We start from the raw sequence: 21,649 nt of genomic DNA, 5'->3' as shown, positions 1-21,649 counted from the left end.
GGAAGCTGCCAAGCCAACATGGTAGGCTCCAAGCTCCACCAGCAACTGAAAGTAAGAGGGAAGGTACAGACAACAGCATCCACACAGGCAACTTACAGTTGAAGAAGGCATTGAAGTCCTCATCACTGTCAAAATCAAAGCGGGAGTATTCACAACTGGGGCTGTCTGTTTTAGAGGGAAAGCCCACCTGGAGACAGAGCAGACAACGTCAGGAAGGAAGAGAAGTCACCCATCACAGCTAACAGCAGCTTCAAGGAGATGAAGACTGAAGGCAAGGAGCAGACAGTAAAAGTTGAGACAGAGCTGTTTACTCAGTGGCCTGGAGATCATGCCTCTGGCAGGCACGATAAAAATGTAGTTTCTCCCCCATGATCCACAGGCCACGTTCACCTAGGCACCTTCTCAAACCTATCTGGCCGCAGTTCCCACGTACCTTCACTAGGTTTGTCATAGATGCACGGAGATACTTGGGAATCATAGCCAGCAACAAGGGGTCACGAGACAGAACTTCATGCCGAAAGAGGGCTCCCCATGTGATCTGGGTGGAGGAGCGCAGAAACTGGGGGGAGAAGAGCAAAAAGAGGAAAACAGAGAAAGATTTCAGTGCTGGAATCTCCACTGCTAACATTAAGTGTTGCTATCAGAAGGCAATAGCAAATTACACTGACTATTTGGCTGAGGCCAAGGCACCTTGCGTGCACAACCCAAACTTCAGAACACCAAAAGTCTCTAAGTAAATACTAGGGCTCATTGCAAATTCTGCACTTTCTACTTAGCACCTCTGTGTCAGGCACTGTTCCTAATGGGGTGGTAATGGAGGAGAAACCACTCTGCCTTCCAGATGTTCAGCTGAAGAGGAGAGCCCGGAGAGCAGTATTTGGCAGCTGAAGTTTCTGCAGTCTTCTGTAGGTTAGCTCAATTATGTATTCACACATTCTTGCATAGACATACACGAGACTTTCAGCCCTTTACATACCTGGCTGGGATGGGTTGTGAAGGCTAAAAATGAGTCAAGGTACTTTCCAAAGTTGGCTGGTGTTTCCACATCAGAATCTGAGCCCTATTAGGAAGACAAACAATTTCAGACAAAATAGTAACTCTATGTCAGGCTGGGCTCACAAGTGGTATGTCTCTGGGTAAAGCAGGAGCACTACTGACAACGCTACAGACGGTAAAGAAGCAGACAAAAAACCCCCCACCAAACAACTGTGATTTTTTCTGAAACCAGTATAGTCTGAGGAGTAGCAAGTTCTGCTGACCAGCCTGGGGATGCTGGAGACAACACCACCCTCATTCAAGAGAAAAGTATGACTTCTCAGATAGAGTCACAATTTTGCTCCTATTGGGTCAAGCCCACCCAGCAGGACCAAAGTGGAGCAATATGCAACTGTAGACTGCAGAATTTCACAAGCAAACACACCCAGATGATTTCACTCCCATTCCTCCAAATGTTTCCTGCATTTAATGTATGGACATCTCTTATGAATAACTTTCTGGGAAGTTTGTCAGGGAAATAAGTTTTGCCCGGAGCCACAAATTCAAGGTTTTGCTGCTCCTCACTAACCATATGACCTAGCACCCTCAAGATTCCTGTTCTGGAGCTGTACAGCTCAGTGCTGCCTCTCCTGAGTGAACTTGGACACAAGGACTTAAATCCCCATCTCATTACTTCATTACTGACTAATGGCTCCCACTGCCTAACAGAAAGTGAAGTCACTGAAAGTAGTAACACACCCTTTGTTTGCTGTCCATTCTTTTTAAGGATAAATTCTGAGAGGTGGTTTGTTTTTTTTTTCTTTCCCTCCCTGTGAGAATTTACTTTGCTCTATCATTTGCACAGGCTGGCTGCCTGCCTCAGTCTCCCCACAAACAGCATCTCTCAACAAGCCTGCCTTCTTTACTGTAGCAGCACTGTGCTGAATGAAGGGAGCAGGAACTCAGCAACCAGCATGGCATGCAACGTATCAATGTGCATCTTCATCTCAACATTGACACAAAACAGCAGAAAGATGAGCAGCAGAAACAAAACCTGTTTCTTCCTTCAGCTTGAGAGAATCTTGGTAGAAGAACAAACAGGTATACTCTTTCGAGTTATTTTTAATAGGGAAATTTAAAAGGCTTCCAACACAAGAGTAATTTCCTAGAGAAGTTTTTCTGTAGCAGTAGATGGCAAGAAACTTTACCAATTTTCAGTGAAGCTTCAGCGTTTTACAGAGGTTATAGGAGGTGAATCTTGATGACAGCAGAGGCCTTGAATCAGTCAGGGTGTCTCCATTCTACATTCCCATGACTTGGCAGGATACAGTTATCCCACTTGCAAGCAGAGCCATTTCTGTCTTTTCCAAATGTGTGAAGAGAACCCCACAGCTACCAAATGTACAGACAGAACCCTGGTCCTACCTTAGGTCAGGGTTGCCTCACCCCCAGCCCTAAAAACTAGCCTTGCCAGGGTTGCTGTCAGTATTAGTAGAGACTTACTAGCAATGCACACAGCTGGCTGCCCAATGCACACAAAACTTGGCAAAGTCTCTTCAAGAAAACATAGTGCTTCTCCACCAGGCCTTCTCCATCTGCTGTCCTGGGAATGAGGGGAGGGGGAAAAACAGGATCACAGTTACTCACACTGTAGGTAACATGCACACTACTATCTATCCTGTAGATAAAAAGAGGAGTAGGGCAATTTGATTTTATTGTGGTGGGATTTTCTTTACTATTATCAAGACGTACTGCTTTATTGGCATCTAAAACCTCTGAAACTGCCTCTCTGAAAGAGTCCCCCCAATCAGTTTCAGGCTAAAAGAGAAAGCTGGGGAAGCAGTGACATTTACACTACTTTTGTCCTTCAATTATGAGATTTGAAAAAACTTGCAGTTTCTCAGGTTTTGCAGAAGAAATGGTGTTTTTATTCTCTTCTAACCCAGTCCCAGCTTCCTGCAGTTAAGCAGCAATATCTTTTGCAAATCACGTCTACAAAGCCATTTGTATGCAGTTTTGCATGAAACTACAGCAGCAGGATGGTACTCACTGGGCAGCAGAGAGAATGTAGTGCATGGCAACGTCTCCAAACAAGACCATCAGAGGCTTCCGATCCTCCAGCTTACCCTACGTGTAAAATACACCAAATGCCTCAGAACATAACTATTTATTCCCATCTGCAAGTGAAATAGGGAGATCCCCAGTTGTCCTTCCATCTGGGGAGGGGCTTACAGTCCACAAATGATTTCAGTAAAAACTTGCCAAAAAATCTAAGGTATTCCTGATCTCAAGAAATTTCCCCAAGCAATCCCACCACAGGAACTTTAAACTGAAATAATGATCCTGAAACTTTAACTCTTCTTCACAGCAGACTGGCTAGTTACTTAAAGGCAGCTGATAAACACTCAGCCTTGACACTAAGCTGCTTGTGAACATATGGGTCAAATCACCTGTTTAGATCCTGCTGTTATTTCTCTGAGCTGCCAGATGACACAGCTGGTGACAATATTTCCCACTTCACAGTCATAGAAAGTGGAGAGAAAAAAAGTCAGTGGGAACCTCCAACTTGGGGATCTCCAAAACTGCGAGGAGAGGCAAGCACAGAAGTTGGACAGGGTTCCAACAGTTGCTGTATGTATTGTGCTGACATGACATTCACACTAAAGATCATTACCATAAGCAGCCAAATTTGAATTTTGTTTCTTAAATAAAAGGGCAAAGATATCATTGCTCAATCTGAAGATTATATAGGAGAATAGGAGCGTCCTGGTTTTGGCTGGAATAGAGTTAATTTTCTTCATAGTAGCTTGTATAGTGTCATGTTTTGTGTTCAGTATGAGAAGAATGTTGATAACTGATGTTTTCAGTTGTTGCTAAGTAACATTTAGACCAAGTCAAGGATTTTTCAGCTTCTCATGCCCAGCCAGCAAGAAGGCTAGAGGGGGACAAGAAGCTGGGAGGGGACACAGCCAGAACAGCTGACCCAAACTGGCCAAAGGGGTATTCCATACCATGTCACATCATGCCTAGTATATAAACTGGGGGGAGTTGGCCTGGAGGGCATAGCTGCTCGGGAACTAACTGGGTGCCGGTTGGCAAGTGGCGAGCAATTGCATTGTGCATCACTTGTTTTGTATATTCCAAACCTTTTATTATTATTATTGTCATTCTAGTATTGTTATTACTATCGTTTTTAGTTTCTTTCTTTCTGTTCTATTAAACTGTCCTTATCTCAACCCACTAGTTTTACTTTTTTTCTGATTCTCTCCCCCATCCCACTGGGTCGAGAGGGGAGTGAGTGAGTGGCTGCATGGTGCTTAGTTGCTGGCTGAGATTAAACCATGACAAGGAGAAAACAAAGGGGAGCCAAAGCAGCTGAAGAGGAAGAACTCACCTTCCTGCTGACAGCAATCAGGAGACACTCTGCCGCTCCTATTTGGAGCTCAGGCTCATTTAGGAGCAGACACAACATCTCCAAGAGCTTGCAGTTGTCTGCTGTGATGTGGCTCAGGGCCACCCAGTCAATGTAGCCAGCCAAGGTGTTGAGTGCTGCTATTCCCACGCGGCAATTTGCCTGGGCCTGTGAACAGAAAGGATGCAAAAGGTCAGAACCAGAGAGAAACAGCAATTCCCATCTAAAGCTGTCCACTCCCTGGAATAACAGTACCAGGAACCACACTGAGAGAGAGACTTGGACCCTTCTGCTGCCACCCCTCACTTCTCCCTTTTCGAGGACGTTGTATTATGGGTGAACAAATCCATCTGTAAATGAGAACTGCAGGCAATAGACTCCAAAGCCTGGGAAATGCCTACTTCTAAGCAATCTTGTCTTAAAAATGACTAATGCACTAACTCCCACATAGCTCCACTCACCTTTGGCTCCTGAGCCAGATCAGTCTTCTGAAAAAGAAGACAAGAGATAGTAAGTGAGCAGCTACAGCACACACTTCCACCCAGCCACTGCTGGACAGGCTTATTCTCAAGAACGCAGCCAGAAGCAGCTTCTCAGAATGGCTCCCTACTGAAAGTGGCTGCAACACAGTCTCCTGCTCAGGACATTGCTGCAGCCATCATAACTACCTCTGCAGCCCCCTGGCAGGTTAAGACAACAGGACTTTGAATTGCAAGTTAAGCCACAATTTCCTTCTCATCCAAAAGATGACTCTCCAGTCAGCAGGCACCAGGGAGAGAGGGGACAAGAAAGAAAGGCATTTCAGTGCTTGCTGGAAGCTTCCAGGGAAGAAACTCTTGACCTTTTACAGTGTCTTACATGCAAAAGCCAGAGACTCTAAAAGATGCTGGTGGTTTTTATGTACTGAGATTGATGTCTGAAAGGGTCAGTGATTTACCCATGGTCAGAAAGGCAGCTGGGTAGAGCTGGGACAAAAGCTTACAGCCCGACTCCCAGTTCCACATACTTAACAGCAGCAATGCACTGCTTGCACCATCTTTTTGACTAACGCAAATAAGTCCCTCAAACACTCAGGTTTGATTAGTTTTTCAGATGCAAAGACACCACAAGCATTCCTTTCTGCTGCAAGGTTTCAGTTTGGAAACTCGGTCTATCAATGTATTCAGTGCAATGATTTTAAGTTAATCTGGTTGTGTCCCAAACATTTAACAACCAAGCCACCACACCAGAACTGCATACTTATAAGCACTGCAGATTACTATGGTCTTGGGGAACTGTCCATCATCTTGCCCAGTCTCAGTGTGCAGACAGGTAACTGAACACCCAACCCTCAGAATTTACCCTGTGCACAAACATCCCAAAGATCTGCTAACCTGTGGACTGGTGAGGGCTTCTTGTTCCTGGGGTGCTCCAACCTTGCCAATCAGAAAGATTCCACCGTTAGCAGAAGCAGCCACACTTCAGAGCCTCAAGCACTGCAATTCAAACCTTACCTGGAAATGCATTTCAACCAGACTACAAAATGCACCAGGGTCTCCCACCCACCACCATGAACTGCACAGAGAACTGTCTGGTCTACAGGTGGGTTTGTTCAGCCTGTCAGTGCATCAGGAAAATGAATAAAAGTCAGGTAGGAGATGGCTTTTCATTGCCTCCCAGTTTCACATTTAGTGTAACTCTGGATTTTAATTCACAGAAAAAAAGATCAAGAGATACACCTAAGTAGCTTATTTCTAGATTGGTTTCTCAATTGTGCTTCACTGTCAAATCCACTTCCTTTTTAAAGGAACAGACTGGTGTAGAGACTTGCCTTCACCATCCATCTTGAACACCTGCACATCTCTGACTCTAGGTAAGAATTCAGGAAAAAGTCTCTTTACACAAAAAAAGAAGAGCATTCCTCACCACGACTTGACAAAAAGGGGCTTCCTAACCTGAGCTCTTGGAGAAAAGGACCAGGAGCCCAGATGCAACGCTGAGACATCAAAAACTCATGCATTTTTTTTGGTGCCTCACCACAAAGACACCACTGCAGCATAAGAGAGCAGATGTGAGCCCAGGACGGCATCACTTTACCAGTGTGTTACATAAACTACCCCAAATCTACCCATTTCTGCCACAACTACACCTTCATTTTGCTAAGCCACACACCCCTACTGTCAGCGGAGCATTCCAACAGTATGGATGAGACGCGCATCCGCTCAAGCCATTTAGACTAGCAAACCCAAACTACCAACACTAACCCTGTCAACCTTGTGTGTTTAGTCTCTCTGATCAGCACTGGCTTCCTAGGCCACAGCAAACCCCTACCTCACAGTGACAGCAACGGATTTCAGACAGTTTCTGCAATTGAATCCCTGACAACTTGTGAGTTGTATCCCATTTCCTAAACACCTCCAGCACTGACTGAACCCAAGGAAAGGAGACTCTTACCATGCGTCTGTACTTGTTAACGTTCTGCTGCAGGGTAGTTAGTAGGAAGCTGAAGATCTTTTCCATGTTCTGGGTGAGGGTTTGCTGAATATCTCGTCGCCGCTGGGTAGGCAGAGTTTGAAAAGTCACCACATCTTCTGCCAAACGTAGGAGGATGAACATCACCAGCTCCGTCTGAGTTTCCTGATGTCCCCAAATGAAATACACTCCATCAGCATGTTAAAATCTCTAGACATTAGCTCAGAGATGTAGAGAGAAAGTAAGCATGCATGAAGATACAAGTCACACCTTGGGAAAACAGGACAGAAGGACGGCCCTCTCTCTGCTAAAATAATCTCCTGGAATAACTTAATCTTACAGGGATTTTTGAGTCCATCATCCGCCTGTCTCACCTGACCACGAGTGAGTTAGGCTTTTCCTCAGGATGATGGAAGACTGAAACCCATACTATGAGCAAGCAGAGGAGAACAGACACGTGTGTTTCATACCCCTTGCTTGGAGAGGGTATCCAGCTCCTTTAGCATGTCAGGCCAGTGCTGAGGCCATTCACGCTTGATCATTTCCACCACGATGCGAGACAGAACATCTTTAATGTGACTTTCCTCCTCCAGAATACTTTGAGTTCCCTGTGATAGAAGAGGGACAGTCATACAAAACAGCAAACACCAGATATTTATAACTCTGACATGGGAACCACACAAAATAAAAACAACAAAACAAAACACAACATTGAGCAGCTCTTCATCCCAGCTACCCTGGACGACACTCCTACCGTCCCAAGCACACATTGCTAGCAAATGTGGGGAACCAAAAGGATTTTCCTCAAGAGAAGGTCACTTGGTCACGAGAGCAATCACAATGATAAAGAAAACACAGCTAAGATAATGAATGTAGTGTTCTTGCAAAGGATAAGAACAAATGTATTTACTGAATTTCCTCCCAAAAAAAGAAAAAGTACCTTATATATGTTATGCAAGCCTCACAACTTCTTGCCATGTCAGGTGACATGGTTATTGACCTGACTACAAGACAGAGAATAGCACTATTTCCTTTCGCTCCCACTTTCTATCTCCAAGTAAGAGAATCATGTTTCAGAGAACAGTCTGGAGTAGAAGGTACTTACACTGGATATGAGGCCCATGACGTTGTTCTTTAGGTAAACTTTTTCTAAACGAGGCATATTGTTCCAGCGGAACCTATTCAAAAGAGGTTTTTTTTAAAAAAAAAAAAAAAAAAGGAAAGAAACAAAACGTACACCAAGTCAAAACCTTTATAAAGATCTCTGACATGGTTCTCAGTGAACCATCACTTCTTTACCTAAACTAGAGAGAGACACTACAGCTCACTGACTCTGCCAGTGCCCAATCCCTTAATGAAAAGGCTGAGTGAGTTAAAACTGCTGCTGGCAAATGTGCATCCACCACTGAGGTCAACAGACATGAGAAGCAGCAGCAAAAGCACAAAGCATCAGGTCTGTAGAGGCGGCAAAGAGGAATCTCAAATTGAACTAATACAAAGCCTTTTTGTTGGCATGAGGCTAATGACATAGAATGCCGCAAAGACCTACTGGTAGCCCTGCGTGCTTATTTATGTCTTGCGACATCAACATATCTTAGAGCTCGGTGAACTAACCTGCCCAAAAGCCATTTTCTCCTCCCCTTCTTTCACAGAGGAGGAAAGAAACAGAGTAGGACAGCAACTATCCTCTGCTGCAGAACAGACTCTCTGTGTCCTGAAAGTGCCTCCCTGAGGCAGGAGGTGCTGGAATGAGAGCAGAGCCCACGCCAGCGGCTGTATGGCAGCGGGCTGGCACCCTTCCCCAGCACAGGGGCGCGGGCGGCAGGGCGAGCTGCCTTACTTGACCACATGCTCCAGGATCTGCAGACCGAAGTGCCGGACGATGGCCGTCTGCGTCTTCTCCGCTAGCTTCAGCCCACAGGGCACGCAGATGGGACACTTCTCCTTGAACTCCTCGCAGAACTGGGAAAGGACCGGGGGACGCGCACACTTAAAACACAGGAGCGAGCACGGGGCGGCCAGTAATTGGGGCGGCGGGGGGCACCCCCAACCCCTCGGGGAGCACACCGGGCGGGGGGGGCCGCCTGACCCCCTCAGCGCCGCGCAGGCGCAGGCCCCGCCACCTTCCCCCACCCGCTGACGACTCCCAGCGCCTCGGGGGCTGCCCGGGCCCGGCCTACCCCCACTCTGGCCCGCTGGGCCCGAGCGGGCCCCGGGGCCGTGCGGACGGGCCACCCGCGTGGCCGGAGCCCGGCACCTCCCCTCCCCGGCCGCGTACCTTGAGCGCCTCCAGGCGGTAGCGCTGCGTGGAGGCCGGGTCCATGATCACTGTCACCGCCTTCACCAGCTGCTCACAGAGGCTGCTCACCTGTTCGGCCGACATGGCGATGGCGGCGGCGGCGAGCCCGCGCCACCGGCCACCTACGGGCGAGAGGAAGGGGCGGCCGGCACGCGGCGCACGCGCGACACCGCGGCGGCTCTGCGCATATGCGGTGGGGGAAGGAGCTGGCGGGGAAAGCGCACGCGCCGAGCACCGTCTAGGCGACCCGCCCCTCCCCCCCCGAGAACTACAACTCCCGGCGTGGCCCGCGTGGGGGACTACGGCTCCCGGGAGGTGGTGGGGCGGGGCGGGGCGCTCCACGCTGCCGGGCGGGCGGTCAGTCAGTCGGTGGTAGGATGTCGCGGGGGCGGGAGCGTGTGGTGGCTCTGGTGGATATGGACTGCTTCTTCATGCAGGTGGAGCAGCGCCTCGACCCGCAGCTGCGCGGCCGCCCCTGCGCCGTGGTGCAGTACACCGAGTGGCAGGGTGGCGGGTAAGTGCCGCCGCCGGCGGCGAGCCGGCCGTGGCCCCGGCCCCTTGCACTTCGCGCGGCGGTGCCGGGCCGTGCCCGCCCTGCACCGCCCTCCGTGTCTTGCAGGATCATCGCGGTGAGCTACGAGGCGCGCGCCTTCGGCGTATCCCGCGGGATGTGGGCGACGGAGGCGCGGGCGCTGTGCCCCGAGCTGGCGCTGGCGCGGGTGCCCCAGGCGCGGGGCAAGGCCGACCTCACCCGGTGAGCGGGGCGGGGGATCGGGCCGGGGGTGGCGGCGGCGGAGGGGGCCGCCTCACGCGGGGCGGCGCCTGAGGCTGCGCCCGCCGCCCGGCAGGTACCGGGAGGCCAGCGCGGAGGTGATGCAGGTGCTGTCGCGCTTCGCCGCCATCGAGCGGGCCAGCATCGACGAGGCGTACCTGGACCTGACGGGCAGCGCGCGGGAGCGGCTGCGAGCACTGCGGGGGCGCCCCCTGGCGGCCGCGCTGCTGCCCACCACCTTCGTGCAGGGGCTGCCCGACGACTCCGGCCCCGGTCCCCAGCCCAGCGCGAAGGGTACGCACCGACCCGGGCCCGGCCGGCCCCGCGGGGCTAAGGCCGCCGGGGCCGGCGCTTTGCATACCGCGGCGGGGCGGCTCTAACGGCTTTGCTTTGAGGCTGCACAACGCGGCGAGAAAGGAGCCCGCTGCTGCTGCCGGTCCCGGGCCCCCTGTGCTGTCCCTCTCCCGCTCCATTGGTAACACTCCCTCTACATCAACAGAGGTAGAGGGCGGGCTGCTTTATCTCCCGCGACGCAAGAGGTTGGGAAATGGGATCTATGTCTTCCCCAACGAATGGCTTTTAAGGTGCCCGCTTCTCATCCTTGCTGTTGTTGCGCAGTTACAGAAGCGTGTGGATGTTGGCTGGGGCTGGCCGATGCTACCGGGCCCTTTGCTGGGCTCAGCAAGAAATGCCCACGTTGATCCCCTTTGCATCCTTTTCTTAGAGGAGCTGCGGCAACATGGCTTGCACGAGTGGCTGGCGTCGCTGTCTTTCGATAACCCTGATTGTCCAGACCTGCAGCTGACCATGGGTGCAGTAATTGTGGAAGAAATGAGGGTGGCTGTAGAAGCAGCCACTGGATTCAAGTGTTCAGCTGGGATTTCGCACAACAAGGTACGTCTGTAACACATCAGCCTGCTTTTTTCTGAGTAGCAGAGTCAAAATGTGCTGTAGACGCTCTCCTATGCACTCCTCCAAGTCTCCCATAGAAGGCAAGCTGACTGGGGAATGCAGCTGTGTGTGAGCACACCTTCAGGGAAATTGTAGGACATCTGGGAAGGAGAGGAGTTTTTTTCCCAGAGATGGGGCCTATGCAGTCAGCACTCAATTAATTTACTGCCTGGAGTACCCTAATGAGTTAGCTCACTAGGAGGAAAAGGGTTTTTAAGTGCCCTAGGAGAGTTTTCTTCAGGAAAAAATGAGAGCTTAAGGCAGGAAACCTCCACCTTGAGTTTTAGACAACAGTGGCTGTGGCCAGAGAATGGTTTTTACTGACACAAATTCCCAGCAACTTGGAGGAAGAATAATACCAGTTTGGGGCACTGAGGTGAGTTGGGTTGCTTTTCCTCTTTCTGGTCAACCAGTCTTTACCCCTGCTGGCCATGCTCTGGGTGATGCTCAGCCAGCTGCTGAGAGCAGCCACAGGAGCACTTCGTGCATGACAGCAGCTGCAGAAACAAACGGACTTTGATGCTGCAGCTATAGAGGGTTTCCTGTTGGGTGAATGCAGGGTGGTTTGCTGAGAGCACCTAGCACTTGTTTCATTCTTTGCAAAAGGAGCTTATCTGTACAGTGATGACTCTAAAAATTCAGGCTCTGACTAAAAAAAGAAAAGGATATAGACTAAATGGATCCCTTGGAATTTAAGGAAGATAAATTTCATTTTAGACTGCTGCAGAAACAACTGGCACTGTGATCACCTGTACACAGGTGATGGAGCTAGTTCTGCTCGCCTTGAAACTAGAGCAGACTGTGAGGCAGAAATGAGCTAGCTGAGTAATATCACTGGTGTAGAAGTTTCCAGTGGGAAGGGATGTTCAATTTGCCTTTTTGCTCTCTTTAATCAAGAATAACAGAGAAGAGCCCTGCTATCCCTAGCAGCTTCTCCCAGCTTCCATTTTCTATGCCAGCATTATTCTTTTTTTTTCTTCCTTTTTTTACAAAGGAATAAGGAAATTATGATGTACTGTGCTTTCCCTGAAGAACTGTATATATATACCACAAGCACAATGCAGAGATTACCAGAGGCTACATGTGGCTGTGCAGAACATGCTACCGTGCTTCCACAGCCAACTCACCTCTGCAGGTACAAACCTTTTCTGCAAAGAATGAAACAAGTGCTAGGTGCTCTCAGCAAACCACCCTGCATTCACCCAACAGGAAACCCTCTATAGCTGCAGCATCAAAGTCCGTTTGTTTCTGCAGCTGCTGTCATGCACGAAGTGCTCCTGTGGCTGCTCTCAGCAGCTGGCTGAGCATCACCCAGAGCATGGCCAGCAGGGGTAAAGACTGGTTGACCAGAAAGAGGAAAAGCAACCCAACTCACCTCAGTGCCCCAAACTGGTATTATTCTTCCTCCAAGTTGCTGGGAATTTGTGTCAGTAAAAACCATTCTCTGGCCACAGCCACTGTTGCCTAAAACTCAAGGTGGAGGTTTCCTGCTTTAAGCTCTCATTTTTTCCTGAAGAAAACTCTCCTGAGGAACTTTTCCTCTGAGTGAGCTAACTTCTTAGAGTACACCAGGGACCCAGCTGATAAATGAGACCAAATAATTGAATGAGCTATTTGGAAGCACCTGGAGGATAACAGCATGGTTTTATCAAGAACCACTCTTGCCAAACTCTTTATGTGCCCTCTTTAACAGCATAAGTGGCCTAATGTGCAGGGGAAACTGCACGTGAGGTGTTGACCTTAAAGTTTCTAACACCTTACCCTGAGTTGCGTAAGCAGACCATGACACCCTATGAAAATACATGACTGAGGTTATCTGGAGGGCATGCATCTAGCTGAAGAGAATGCTGTTGTTTCCCATAATGATTTCGTTCAGTGAGTTGCACTCAAATTAGGATGTTTAGAGTAGGATCCTGGGGGGATCTCTCTGAGGTCCGCTAAGAGTCAATATTTTCACTGAAGCCTATGGAGAGGGAACAGCTGTAGGAACCCAGGTGATGCGAAGCACAGATGTGTCTCAGGGCCTGGCTTGTAAGAGTTCTGGGACATGAAATTAGAGCTGAAAATTTGGGGCTTGGAAAAGCCCAGAAACAGTCTGAAATCACCAAGCAGTGCTTCTTATGCTCCTCACTGATGTTTTTTGTGGTTTATGGCAAAAAAGTAACCAGCAGGCTTTTGGCTAAGTCACAGTAAGTCTGGAAGTAGCCTGGAGTTATTGTGGACAAGCAGCCGGATGAGTCAGTAATATGAGTGCTCTTGTAGAAATGGCAAATGCCGTTTCAACATGTGCAAGATTAGAGAAGGTGTCAGAAAAAGTAATTATTTCTTCCATGAAATCTTAGTGATTGGTTCAGGTTGCAGCTCTTCACTTTATAAATAGTATGGGTAAACTTGGAAGAGTCTCCAGTGAAACAAGAATAACAATAATTGTACATCTGGAAAATGACTGGATATGAAAAGTTGAAAGAAAGGTATCTACTTTATCTAGAAAAGAGTCAGAATGTATGTAAACCTGTAAAACAGGCTGCTAATAAAGATCATAGCTCAAGAGGCAGGGAAGAAATTCTGCTTAATTATAGGATGTGTGGTAAAGCAGTGAAAGAGGAAATTGTTACACTTGTTTAAAAAAAAGCCCCAAATGCCCAGATAAAGGTATTTCAAGCTGGTCTTTGTATTCTTGATCCTGTGGTAGATTAGAGTGGGAGGGGAAGCTGTATAGCAGATAGGCTAGAGAGCATCCCTTCCAGGCTAGCAATTCTGTATTTTGTAGATTTCCTTTTGCAACATTATGCAGCTGTGAACCTTGCAGAGAAAAGATTAACACAGTGACATTGAGAAAAAACAAGACAAACACAGAAGATGAAGGAGCAAGACATAGTGAGAGAAATAGCCTGGGGAGGATTATGGGGATGCTCTGGAAGCTCTAGCATGCTTGCCTGATGGAAAACTAAGCCAACCAGAACAGGTGATAGACCCAGATCCCCTAAGCTGCCTGGAGCGGGAGTCCAGGCCTTTGCAGAGCTCCAAGTCTGGAAGCAGCAGTGCTTTCAGAGTACCCAGCCAGTGCATGCCAAGTCCCAGGGTGGGTACTACCTGGGAGCAAGCAGTGGTGCAACCTGCACGTCCTTACTAGCAGCTATTCCAAAGGCAGCTCTTAGAGTGATGCAGCACAAGCCATTAGGTAGAGTCACAATAAAGTCAGTGCAAAGTTTGTAATAACAGGGTTTCTACCCTATTCTGTGTTACAGACACTGGCAAAACTGGCCTGTGGGTTAAACAAGCCCAACCGCCAGACACTAGTGTCTTTGCGATTTGTCCCACAGCTCTTCAGCCAACTGCCTGTCAGCAATATGTAAGTACTGGGGACCTGCCTGCTTTTGTGCAACTTGGGGCTCAGGCTGAGCTGTTCTGTGGCAAGAGCATGTATTTGAAATGCTGGTGCTGTGCTTCCACTATCCAGGCTTTTATCAGGAAGAGAGCTGTTTGTCTTCATTGTTGTGGTACTTGCTCCTGTTGGTTTGTCATCATTGCTTGTGTGAGCAGAACTAAAGTGACTTGGGGTAGGAAGCTGTTCTGGCCACCTCAACAGAGAGCAATTGGATACTAATTGATAGCAGTCAGCAAAGGCTTTCAACTCCACAGTAACTGTTCATCAATGCTTGTAAAAAACGGAGAGGAAATCATGCCAGTAATCCCTCACAGCTGTGAGTGACAGTTCAGGAGGAGCATGCTTGGGAGCTGCAGTCCTGCTAGTGAAGGGACCACACTCAAAGAGCCCACTAGCATCCTGTGGACAGCCTTTCCCTGGGTAGAGCTATGCTGAAGATGACTGCTGGTGTGTATAGGTGTAAGCCAGGAGAAACTGTGGGAAAGGAGGCCATAGCTGTGCTCCAGTGTGAGTGACAGAGCTGTGCTCCCAGAGAGCAGATGTAGTTTGGTTTTGAGCATTCACACTACGTGCAAGTACTTTTCCTGGTGTAGGGAAGAGTTACTAGCACTGCTGCTCCAGAGGAATGGATCCCTGGTCCTGCTCTCCAGACCTGCACTGCTGTTCTCTGCTTTCAGGGTCTCACTAGGGATGGAGGGGGAGTTGTGTGGAAGGGTAGGAGGAAGCAGGCAGTGTGTGAGGCATTCTTCAGAGCATGGTTTGGGACCATGTTTTGAAGATGGAGCAGAGGAAGAAGCACTGAAACTGGGCAAGCCAAGGAGAAGTTCCCACTTCAACTCTTACATGTCCTGTTATGAGCAAAAAAGCTGTTATGTACCAAGTGTTCCCTTTTTTCCTGCTAGTTCCTGACTGCTTCTAGCTGTCCTGATCTAGGGACAGCTGCTGCAAGAAGACTTGGCATAGTGTCCACATGATGCTTCAATTGTGATTTCTCTTTTTCTTTCTCTGCTGTAGCCGTAACCTGGGAGGCAAACTTGGCACTGCCATCACAGATGTCCTGGGAGTAGAGTACATCGGGCAGCTGACACAGTTCAGTGAGACAGAGCTCCAGACTCACTTTGGAGACAAAACTGGGTAATAACCCACTCACCACAACTTGCCTTTTGGCAGGAACTGAGACTTCCTTTCAGTCACAGGTGGTTCTGCTGTGATTAGGAAGGTTGGAAGGTAAAACTTCAGTGACATCTTTGAGAAGCATTGGTCTGGCAGGCCCACAAACAGGTTTCCAGTCTTGCCTGCTCCCAGGCACCCTCCCCAGGATAATGTTTTGCCTGTCAGCTAGCTTCTCTGCCTTCCTCTACAGTGCCTAAGGATGGGGCCAAGCTGTGGAAGGGCTCCCTGCAAGCTGGAAAGCAGGCAGGCTTGACAGTCTCATCACAGAGAAAATTACAAGGCTGGACTGGAGCCTGAAACACCACTTCTGGGCCCAGAGCAGTGGCTAGGGTGCCGTGCAGACTGGTGAACTGCTGCCACTTCAGGAAAAGAGGCAGAGGAGTTGCGCTGACAGGCAGTTGTGGCCTGGAGGAAGCCTGCCTGTTCAGCTGTGGCTGTAACTGCAGAGCTGGGGATGAGAGGCAGAGACACAGCTTGCACAGAGCTGAAAGCATGGCTCAGTGGAAGGCTGGCTTGCTGCCCAGTGATGCCTGCCTGTCTGTTGCTGCCTTACCTCATGATTCCTCTGTGGCTTTCAGGTCCTGGCTCTATGACTTGTGTAGAGGAATTGAAGACGAACCTGTCAAAAAACGGTACTTGCCCCAGTCCATTGGCTGCAGCAAGAACTTCCCTGGGAAGACAGCCCTGGCCACCCAGAAGGAGGTAGGAGAAGCCTACATCTAGCACAAGGCTTGGTTTTTGCACCGAAGATGAGAAGTCTAAAAGCTGAGACTAGCTTGCAGAACTGCTGCTTTTCTATGTCACAGTGCCCTGAAACTCAGCCTAGGGGTACAGTGGGTGGTTTGGGCCCCAGAAATCAGGAGTATCCCTGTTTGACAGACATGCATTGATGAACTCCTGCAAAAAGAGGTCCAATCTTATTGTAATTGTCACGAGCAAGACTGTGGGTCTGTGCTGTTCGAAAGGTATTCACAGTGCCAAGCTTCAAGGGCTTGGTTGCTAGAAAGAAGGTAAATAGGCCAAAGAAAGACGGAGGACACACCTTACTTGTTAGCTGGGGAGTGGTTCCCACAGAGCTGTAGGGAGACATGAAGAGAGATCCAGGGCAGGGGACCCAGATTACTTGGCAAAGTCTAGTAGTAATGCTGCAGAACTTCTATGATACCTTGCCTCCAGTGTTTAATCCTCACCTGGGCTAATTTCTCCAGGAGTACTCCAGCCATAGGGCCTCATGATGGTCCGCATCCATTCCAGTCTGATGTCCCTTCGGCATTCCCCAGCGTGTGGAGTGTTGCTCTGGCCTGGTGGCAGTGCTGTGAGCAGAGGCCCAACCTGTCTGTTACCACTTTTTTGTCCAGGTGCAACACTGGCTCCTGCAGCTGGCCTTGGAGCTGGAATCTAGACTGACCAAGGATAGGAGCCAGGTAAGGAAGAGAGGCATGGGGACAGCATTGTCCCTGCTGGCCTTCAGGAAGCCACGCAGCACGTTTGCACCGTGAGCTGTTTGCAGGAGGCTGAGGGTGGTGTGTGGTGGGGGAGGAAATCTGCTTGCCCTCAGATGTGTGCCTGTGTGCTGAGGTGTCCCAAGGAAAAAGGCATGCAGGACCCCAGTCAGGAAGGTTTTGCCCCAGAACACTGCAGGATTAAGAACGGTCCTTGTCCCATGCTTTAGGATGCAGGGAGCTGAGCCACTGCACCTTCATCCTGCTGCACTGGTGCTCCCTTGCAAGCCCTTTGCTGATGCAGCTCTGCCTGTGCTGTGGGCTGTAAGAGGAAGCAATACACTCAAATCCAGATGGTAGACTGCAGGCCAGGGTGAGATTAATCGGCTAGCTTCATCCCTGTAGGGGGTGCCAAGAAAAGGTATGCAGCTGCCTTTGAAGAAAAGCAAGGAGTAACTGCTTCCTATCCTATGTGGTGCAGCTGTACAAGCACTTGCTGTCCTGTATCTCATCCCTTGGACATCAGGACAAGCTGCCATCTGTCACGCAAGATCATTGGGAGGTGGTAGCTGATAGTACAGGGTTCTGGGCAGCTGGATGGACTCCTCGGCCTTTCCTGCTTTTTCCTGCAGGTGTCGCTTGAAACACAGCTACCTGTTCTTTCTGCAGAACCACCGAGTGGCCAAGCAGCTGATGGTGGTCATCCGCATGCAGGGAGACACCCGGGTGTCGCGCTTTTGCGCGCTGTCCCGCTATGATGCCCAGAAAATGTGCAACGATGCCTTTGCCCTCATCCAAAACTGCAACATGGCTGGGGCTCACCAGGCAGCCTGGTGAGTGTGGGAGGAAGTGGTTCGTGTCTCTGTCAGGGGTTGTTCTGCTGCAGGAGGTGCAGGATGAGCCAGGGACCTGACAGAAAGGAATGAGAATATTATGCCGACTGGCAGGAAAAGTGATCCTCAGTGCACGCACAGCAGAGCACAGTGACCTCTGCTTGTTAGTGGTAGGACAGCTGTGAGAGCCTGGCCTCTTCTTAGCCCCACATCTGGCGAGACGCTTCTGACTTCTGCACTTGGAGCTGATGCTTGCTACTGGCAGGGTGGTGTCCAGCTGGAGTGAGGCAGTCCTTGCCTGCTGGGCTGGAGAAGCTAGCTAGGCCTTGCTCCCCTCCCTTAAGGACAAAGGTGCTTTTTGGGAGGAGGCTGTTGGGGCAGGAAGGAAAACTAAGGTGTGCAGCTCCTGTATTCAACGTTGCTTTCTCCTTTCCTCCTGCTCTGCAGTGAAGGCTGAGGCATAGTTAAGGCAAGAAGGTCCCATTTGGCTTTGACAAGGCTGCTGCTCTCATTTTGCCTGGGGGTCTCACAGTAGCTCTGGCCTGTGGTGCACTGAAATTCCAGGCTGGCAGCTGGCTGTCCCTGCTCCAGTGCCCTTTCCTTTGGGAAATGCTGTTCTGGGAAGAGGCTTTCTGCTCTGCCCAGCACAGCCTGCTATGCCTCCGAGACTCTGTTCTGGAGGTAGCAATACTAACATTTTGTCAGAAGAAACATATCTCCCACCCCTTGCCAGATACCCAGAATGCAGTTCCCCTGTCTCCTGGCTGTGAACATTTTATGTTACTTAAAGTCTTACCTCAAGAAACTTCTTGCTTCCCAGGCTGGTGTCTGAGCTGATGTTGGTCTGTCCTTTGCAGGTCTCCACCACTCATATCTGTGCTTCTCTCGGCAAGCAAGTTCTCAGAGCCTGCTACAGGCTCTGCAGGCATTGCCGCCTTCCTGACGAGTGATACCCAGCCTGATGGCACTGCCAGCCAAAACATGTCTTCTAGGAGGCCCAGGGTCAAGTTCTTTAGGAGCCCAAGCAAAGAGTTTAGGCAGAAGCCAGCTAATGCTATTGAGTCATTCTTCCAAAAGGCAGCAGAAAGGCAGCAGTCACAGATGGTGGCAGCAACCAGCCTGCCTGCTGCTACCATTGCTGAGTCACCTGTGCCCAGCTCCGCAAAGGACCAAGAGAGAGATGGCATTGGACTTGCCTCAGTGCAGTGTGACCTGGAGTCCCCTATGAAACAGAGTCCTAGAGATGGGAGCCCTACTTCTCCTTACAAGATGCTTCCCTGTGAGAAGTTGCTGTCTGATGCTATACAAACACCCTCAACTCCACCCAGCTCCAGGACCCTTCTGAAATTAGAGCCAGCTGTGGAGGGAAATGAGCAGAATTTGCCACCCTCTCCTGAGCTCACCCCACTTCCTCCTGCCTTACCAGGGGACCACCAGTGCTGTGAGAAGTGTGGCCAGCTTGTGCTGCTGTGGGAGTTCCTAGAGCACATGGACTATCACTTTGCTCTGGAGCTGCAAAGCTCCTTCCTGGAGCCCAGCGCTCCCATGGCTCCAGCAGCAGCTCCCAGCCCAAAGGCTGCAGCTTCCAGGTCTCCTGCCAAGGCAAAGAACAAGCCCAAGACTCCAGCAGGATCTGGTGCAAAACGACCCAGAGAAGGTGCGACAAGAACTTTAGATTTTTTCTTTAAGCGCTTACCTCCTTAACTCCCAGCCATGCTGGGAGTTTTTAGAGAATTAGTGTTTTTAAAGAATCAGTGTTTTTAAATACAGTTAAAAGTTTTTATACTGCCTGTCAGGTTTTAATGCAGAAAAATTTAATAAATTATCTCTACCCCAAGTCTAACAGGAACTGGAACTCCTGAATTGCATATGATGCTGGATGTACCCAGTTTAGCTGGTGGCAGCTAGCTTTTGCCTCTGCCTGCTTGGTGCTACCAGAAGCCTCATTGTACTTGCCTCCACTTCTGCCATGGCTACTTCCATAGCATCACTGCTCAGCCTTCTGTTCCTACTGTAAAAGCAGGCACTGTAAGCACAGTGGCTTATCCCAGGGCATCACCAGCCAAGCCTAGGCTTGAACCCCTATCCAGTCACTTAGTATGAAGCCTTCCCCTCATGGTGGTTCTCCTCTGGCTGCAGTTGCAGGCTTTTACCCTTACTGTATAACTTACATATGGTAGCTTAGCCCTGTGGGTCCTCTCCACCTGGAAGACACTGATTTTGATTCTACACCTCCCCCCCCCCCCCCCCCCCCCTCAAGATTTTTGTTATAGACAGTTTGGCAATTCCCTCTGTGTAGCAGTCCATGGTGTGATGCTTATCACCAGCTCTGGAGTACATGAGAGAGAGGCTGCTCCTGTCTAAGAGTTGAAGAAGCTGGAGCTGCATGGGCATACTTTTTGCTGGGCTTTTTGAAATCTCAGCACTGGTTCCTGATAATTGCTATTCACACATAAACAGTCTACTGCTAGACTCCTCATGGCAGGGATGGGAAACATGCCAGAGTCACACAGCCCTCTGTGAAAGCTTTCCTCCATTGCAGAAAGAGTGTATAATCCCATTTTACTTCCTCCCCAGACTCTGGGTGATATTACATGCAACTTGATGACAAGTATCTGTTTTGATCATGTTCTGCTGAATGACTCGTTCAGCTGTCTGGGCCACAGTTCACATCAGAGTGGCTGCCCCCACGCTCCACAAATTACAAGAGAGCCAACAAAGCAGAATATCATCGAGGGGACTAGCAGGCACTAAGAGAGGGTGAGAACAGCTCCAGGGCAAGAGATGTGCTTGCCCTCAGCTGCCCGGCAGGGCTCAGCTGCACGCTACACCACTAGCTGCCTGGAGCCTGCTGCGTTCTCCCAGAAGTGCTGCTGCCAATAATTTGAACTCAGCTCTTAGGGCAGGGGGAAGGAACGTGCCATGTCAAGGCAGCACTGGGTGGGGTTTGGAAACACACTGCAGTTTCATCAGCTGCAGGCTTCCCCTCCCTCAGCAGGGGGAGAAAGCGCCTTTCAGGCAGCAGATAATGATGCAAAGTGCAGCTGTATTTGCATGTGCCGTTTCCCCTTCTTTTCTGAACTACATCATCCTACTTGCAGCTGTTGAGCTGCTCTCCTTCCAGCAGACAGCCTGTGCTGGGAAGCTGCTATGTTACTGTCATTGGGGGTCTAACACTTGACAAAGTTGTTGAGAGATTTCAGGAAGCACAAGAAGCTCATTCTGGTGCGTGCAGCTCTGCTAGTAATCAGCAGAGGAAGGAATTACAGAGTCACTCCCATTAATGACAGTCCTCACATTGCAAAGCGACAAGTTGCCCAAAGTCCTCATGTAAAGAGAAATAGCAACCAGTCTGGCTGGGTTACCTCATGCTCCTGTGACAGTGGCACATCTCATTTCCTAAGTGTCTGGCAGGACCAGACTCTGCAGATGCTACTACCTGACACAAAACAAGTTGAGAATAGGCAAATCCCTTCACTGACACAAGTCACCTCCACAGGGAAGCCTTTCTGCCTCTGTTTGTCCCAAGAGAACAACCTGTTCTCATGGAGAGAAGTTAGTCACAAACCCCTCAAGATCGAAGCTATTTCAAAAACAAATCACAAGTTGAGTGCCCTAGAAAGCATCCCTTTAATTAGGCTCTGAGGGAATTTGTGACTGCAAGGAAGCACTTGCCACAGCCTGTTCCACCCACAACAGCCTGAAGTGCTGTGCTCAGAGTGACGTGGCTGCCTGTCACCCCAGGATGCACACCCAGGCTTGCTCAGATAAGCCAGGAGAGCACGGTTGTAAACAGCAGTGTGCGTGCATTCCTTCCATGCCACAGGATGGTATTTACAGGTCTGAATGCAGGAAGCTTAGGAAGGGGTGAAGGGCAGCCATCTCTAACCGTGACCCAGCTCCAAGGGCAGCAGGGCAAGAGCCTAGGTCCACCCTCACTTATTGTACAACTC

General features: G+C 49.8%; 3 protein-coding genes across 11 annotated transcripts in view; 2 read left to right on the top strand and 1 right to left on the bottom strand.

Moving 5' to 3' along the window:
- The window catches only part of XPO5 (exportin 5), a 30,614-nt gene extending 21,303 nt beyond the window's left edge, over positions 1-9,311 (bottom strand). For 2 of the 8 annotated variants that reach the window (XM_049831145.1, XM_049831146.1), the window contains exons 1-14: positions 9,117-9,311; positions 8,679-8,800; positions 7,944-8,016; positions 7,309-7,446; positions 6,821-7,003; positions 5,761-5,802; positions 4,849-4,875; positions 4,370-4,555; positions 3,426-3,557; positions 3,026-3,102; positions 2,479-2,578; positions 977-1,060; positions 434-559; positions 97-187 (exon numbers count right to left, since the gene is read on the bottom strand). In XM_049831145.1, the coding sequence (XP_049687102.1) occupies positions 97-187; positions 434-559; positions 977-1,060; positions 2,479-2,578; positions 3,026-3,102; positions 3,426-3,557; positions 4,370-4,555; positions 4,849-4,875; positions 5,761-5,802; positions 6,821-7,003; positions 7,309-7,446; positions 7,944-8,016; positions 8,679-8,800; positions 9,117-9,221 (1,486 nt within the window). In that variant the 5' untranslated portion in view covers positions 9,222-9,311. Of the gene's footprint in view, positions 1-96; positions 188-433; positions 560-976; positions 1,061-2,478; positions 2,579-3,025; positions 3,103-3,425; positions 3,558-4,369; positions 4,556-4,848; positions 4,876-5,760; positions 5,803-6,820; positions 7,004-7,308; positions 7,447-7,943; positions 8,017-8,452; positions 8,582-8,678; positions 8,801-9,116 lie in introns of those variants that run through there. The other 6 variants (XM_049831149.1, XM_049831151.1, XM_049831152.1 and 3 more) reach the window with 5 other exon arrangements.
- Positions 1-21,649, top strand: part of POLR1C (RNA polymerase I and III subunit C) — a 141,174-nt gene that overhangs the window by 27,247 nt on the left and 92,278 nt on the right. The window lies entirely within an intron of this gene.
- Positions 8,835-21,578, top strand: POLH (DNA polymerase eta). 2 transcript variants are annotated; one of them, XM_049831155.1, is made up of 11 exons: positions 8,835-8,859; positions 9,575-9,651; positions 9,757-9,891; positions 9,986-10,203; positions 10,634-10,803; positions 14,109-14,212; positions 15,263-15,382; positions 16,000-16,123; positions 16,780-16,845; positions 17,533-17,696; positions 18,554-21,578. In XM_049831155.1, exons 3-11 carry the CDS (start codon positions 9,806-9,808, stop codon positions 19,398-19,400), a joined length of 1,899 nt encoding a protein of 632 aa, XP_049687112.1. In that variant the 5' UTR covers positions 8,835-8,859; positions 9,575-9,651; positions 9,757-9,805; the 3' UTR covers positions 19,401-21,578. The 2 variants fall into 2 exon arrangements, with proteins under 2 accessions (XP_049687112.1, XP_049687111.1); XM_049831154.1 differs by lacking the exon at positions 8,835-8,859 and having other exon boundaries at positions 9,461-9,651.

This window comes from Accipiter gentilis, chromosome 28 (genome assembly GCF_929443795.1).
Source record: "Accipiter gentilis chromosome 28, bAccGen1.1, whole genome shotgun sequence".
Taxonomy (NCBI): domain Eukaryota; kingdom Metazoa; phylum Chordata; class Aves; order Accipitriformes; family Accipitridae; genus Astur; species Astur gentilis.
This window is presented reverse-complemented; position numbering and strand designations above follow the sequence as displayed.

What these genes read in the sequence shown, in the direction of transcription:
- POLH (XM_049831154.1), top strand. Translation starts at nt 9,515, where the DNA reads ATGTCGCGGGGGCGGGAGCGTGTGGTGGCTCTGGTGGATATGGACTGC. An exon ending in GGCAAGGCCGACCTCACCCG is followed by an intron (nt 9,892 to 9,985) that starts GTGAGCGGGGCG and finishes GCCGCCCGGCAG; the next exon opens with GTACCGGGAGGCCAGCGCGG. An exon ending in TGACCAAGGATAGGAGCCAG is followed by an intron (nt 16,846 to 17,532) that starts GTAAGGAAGAGA and finishes TTCTTTCTGCAG; the next exon opens with AACCACCGAGTGGCCAAGCA.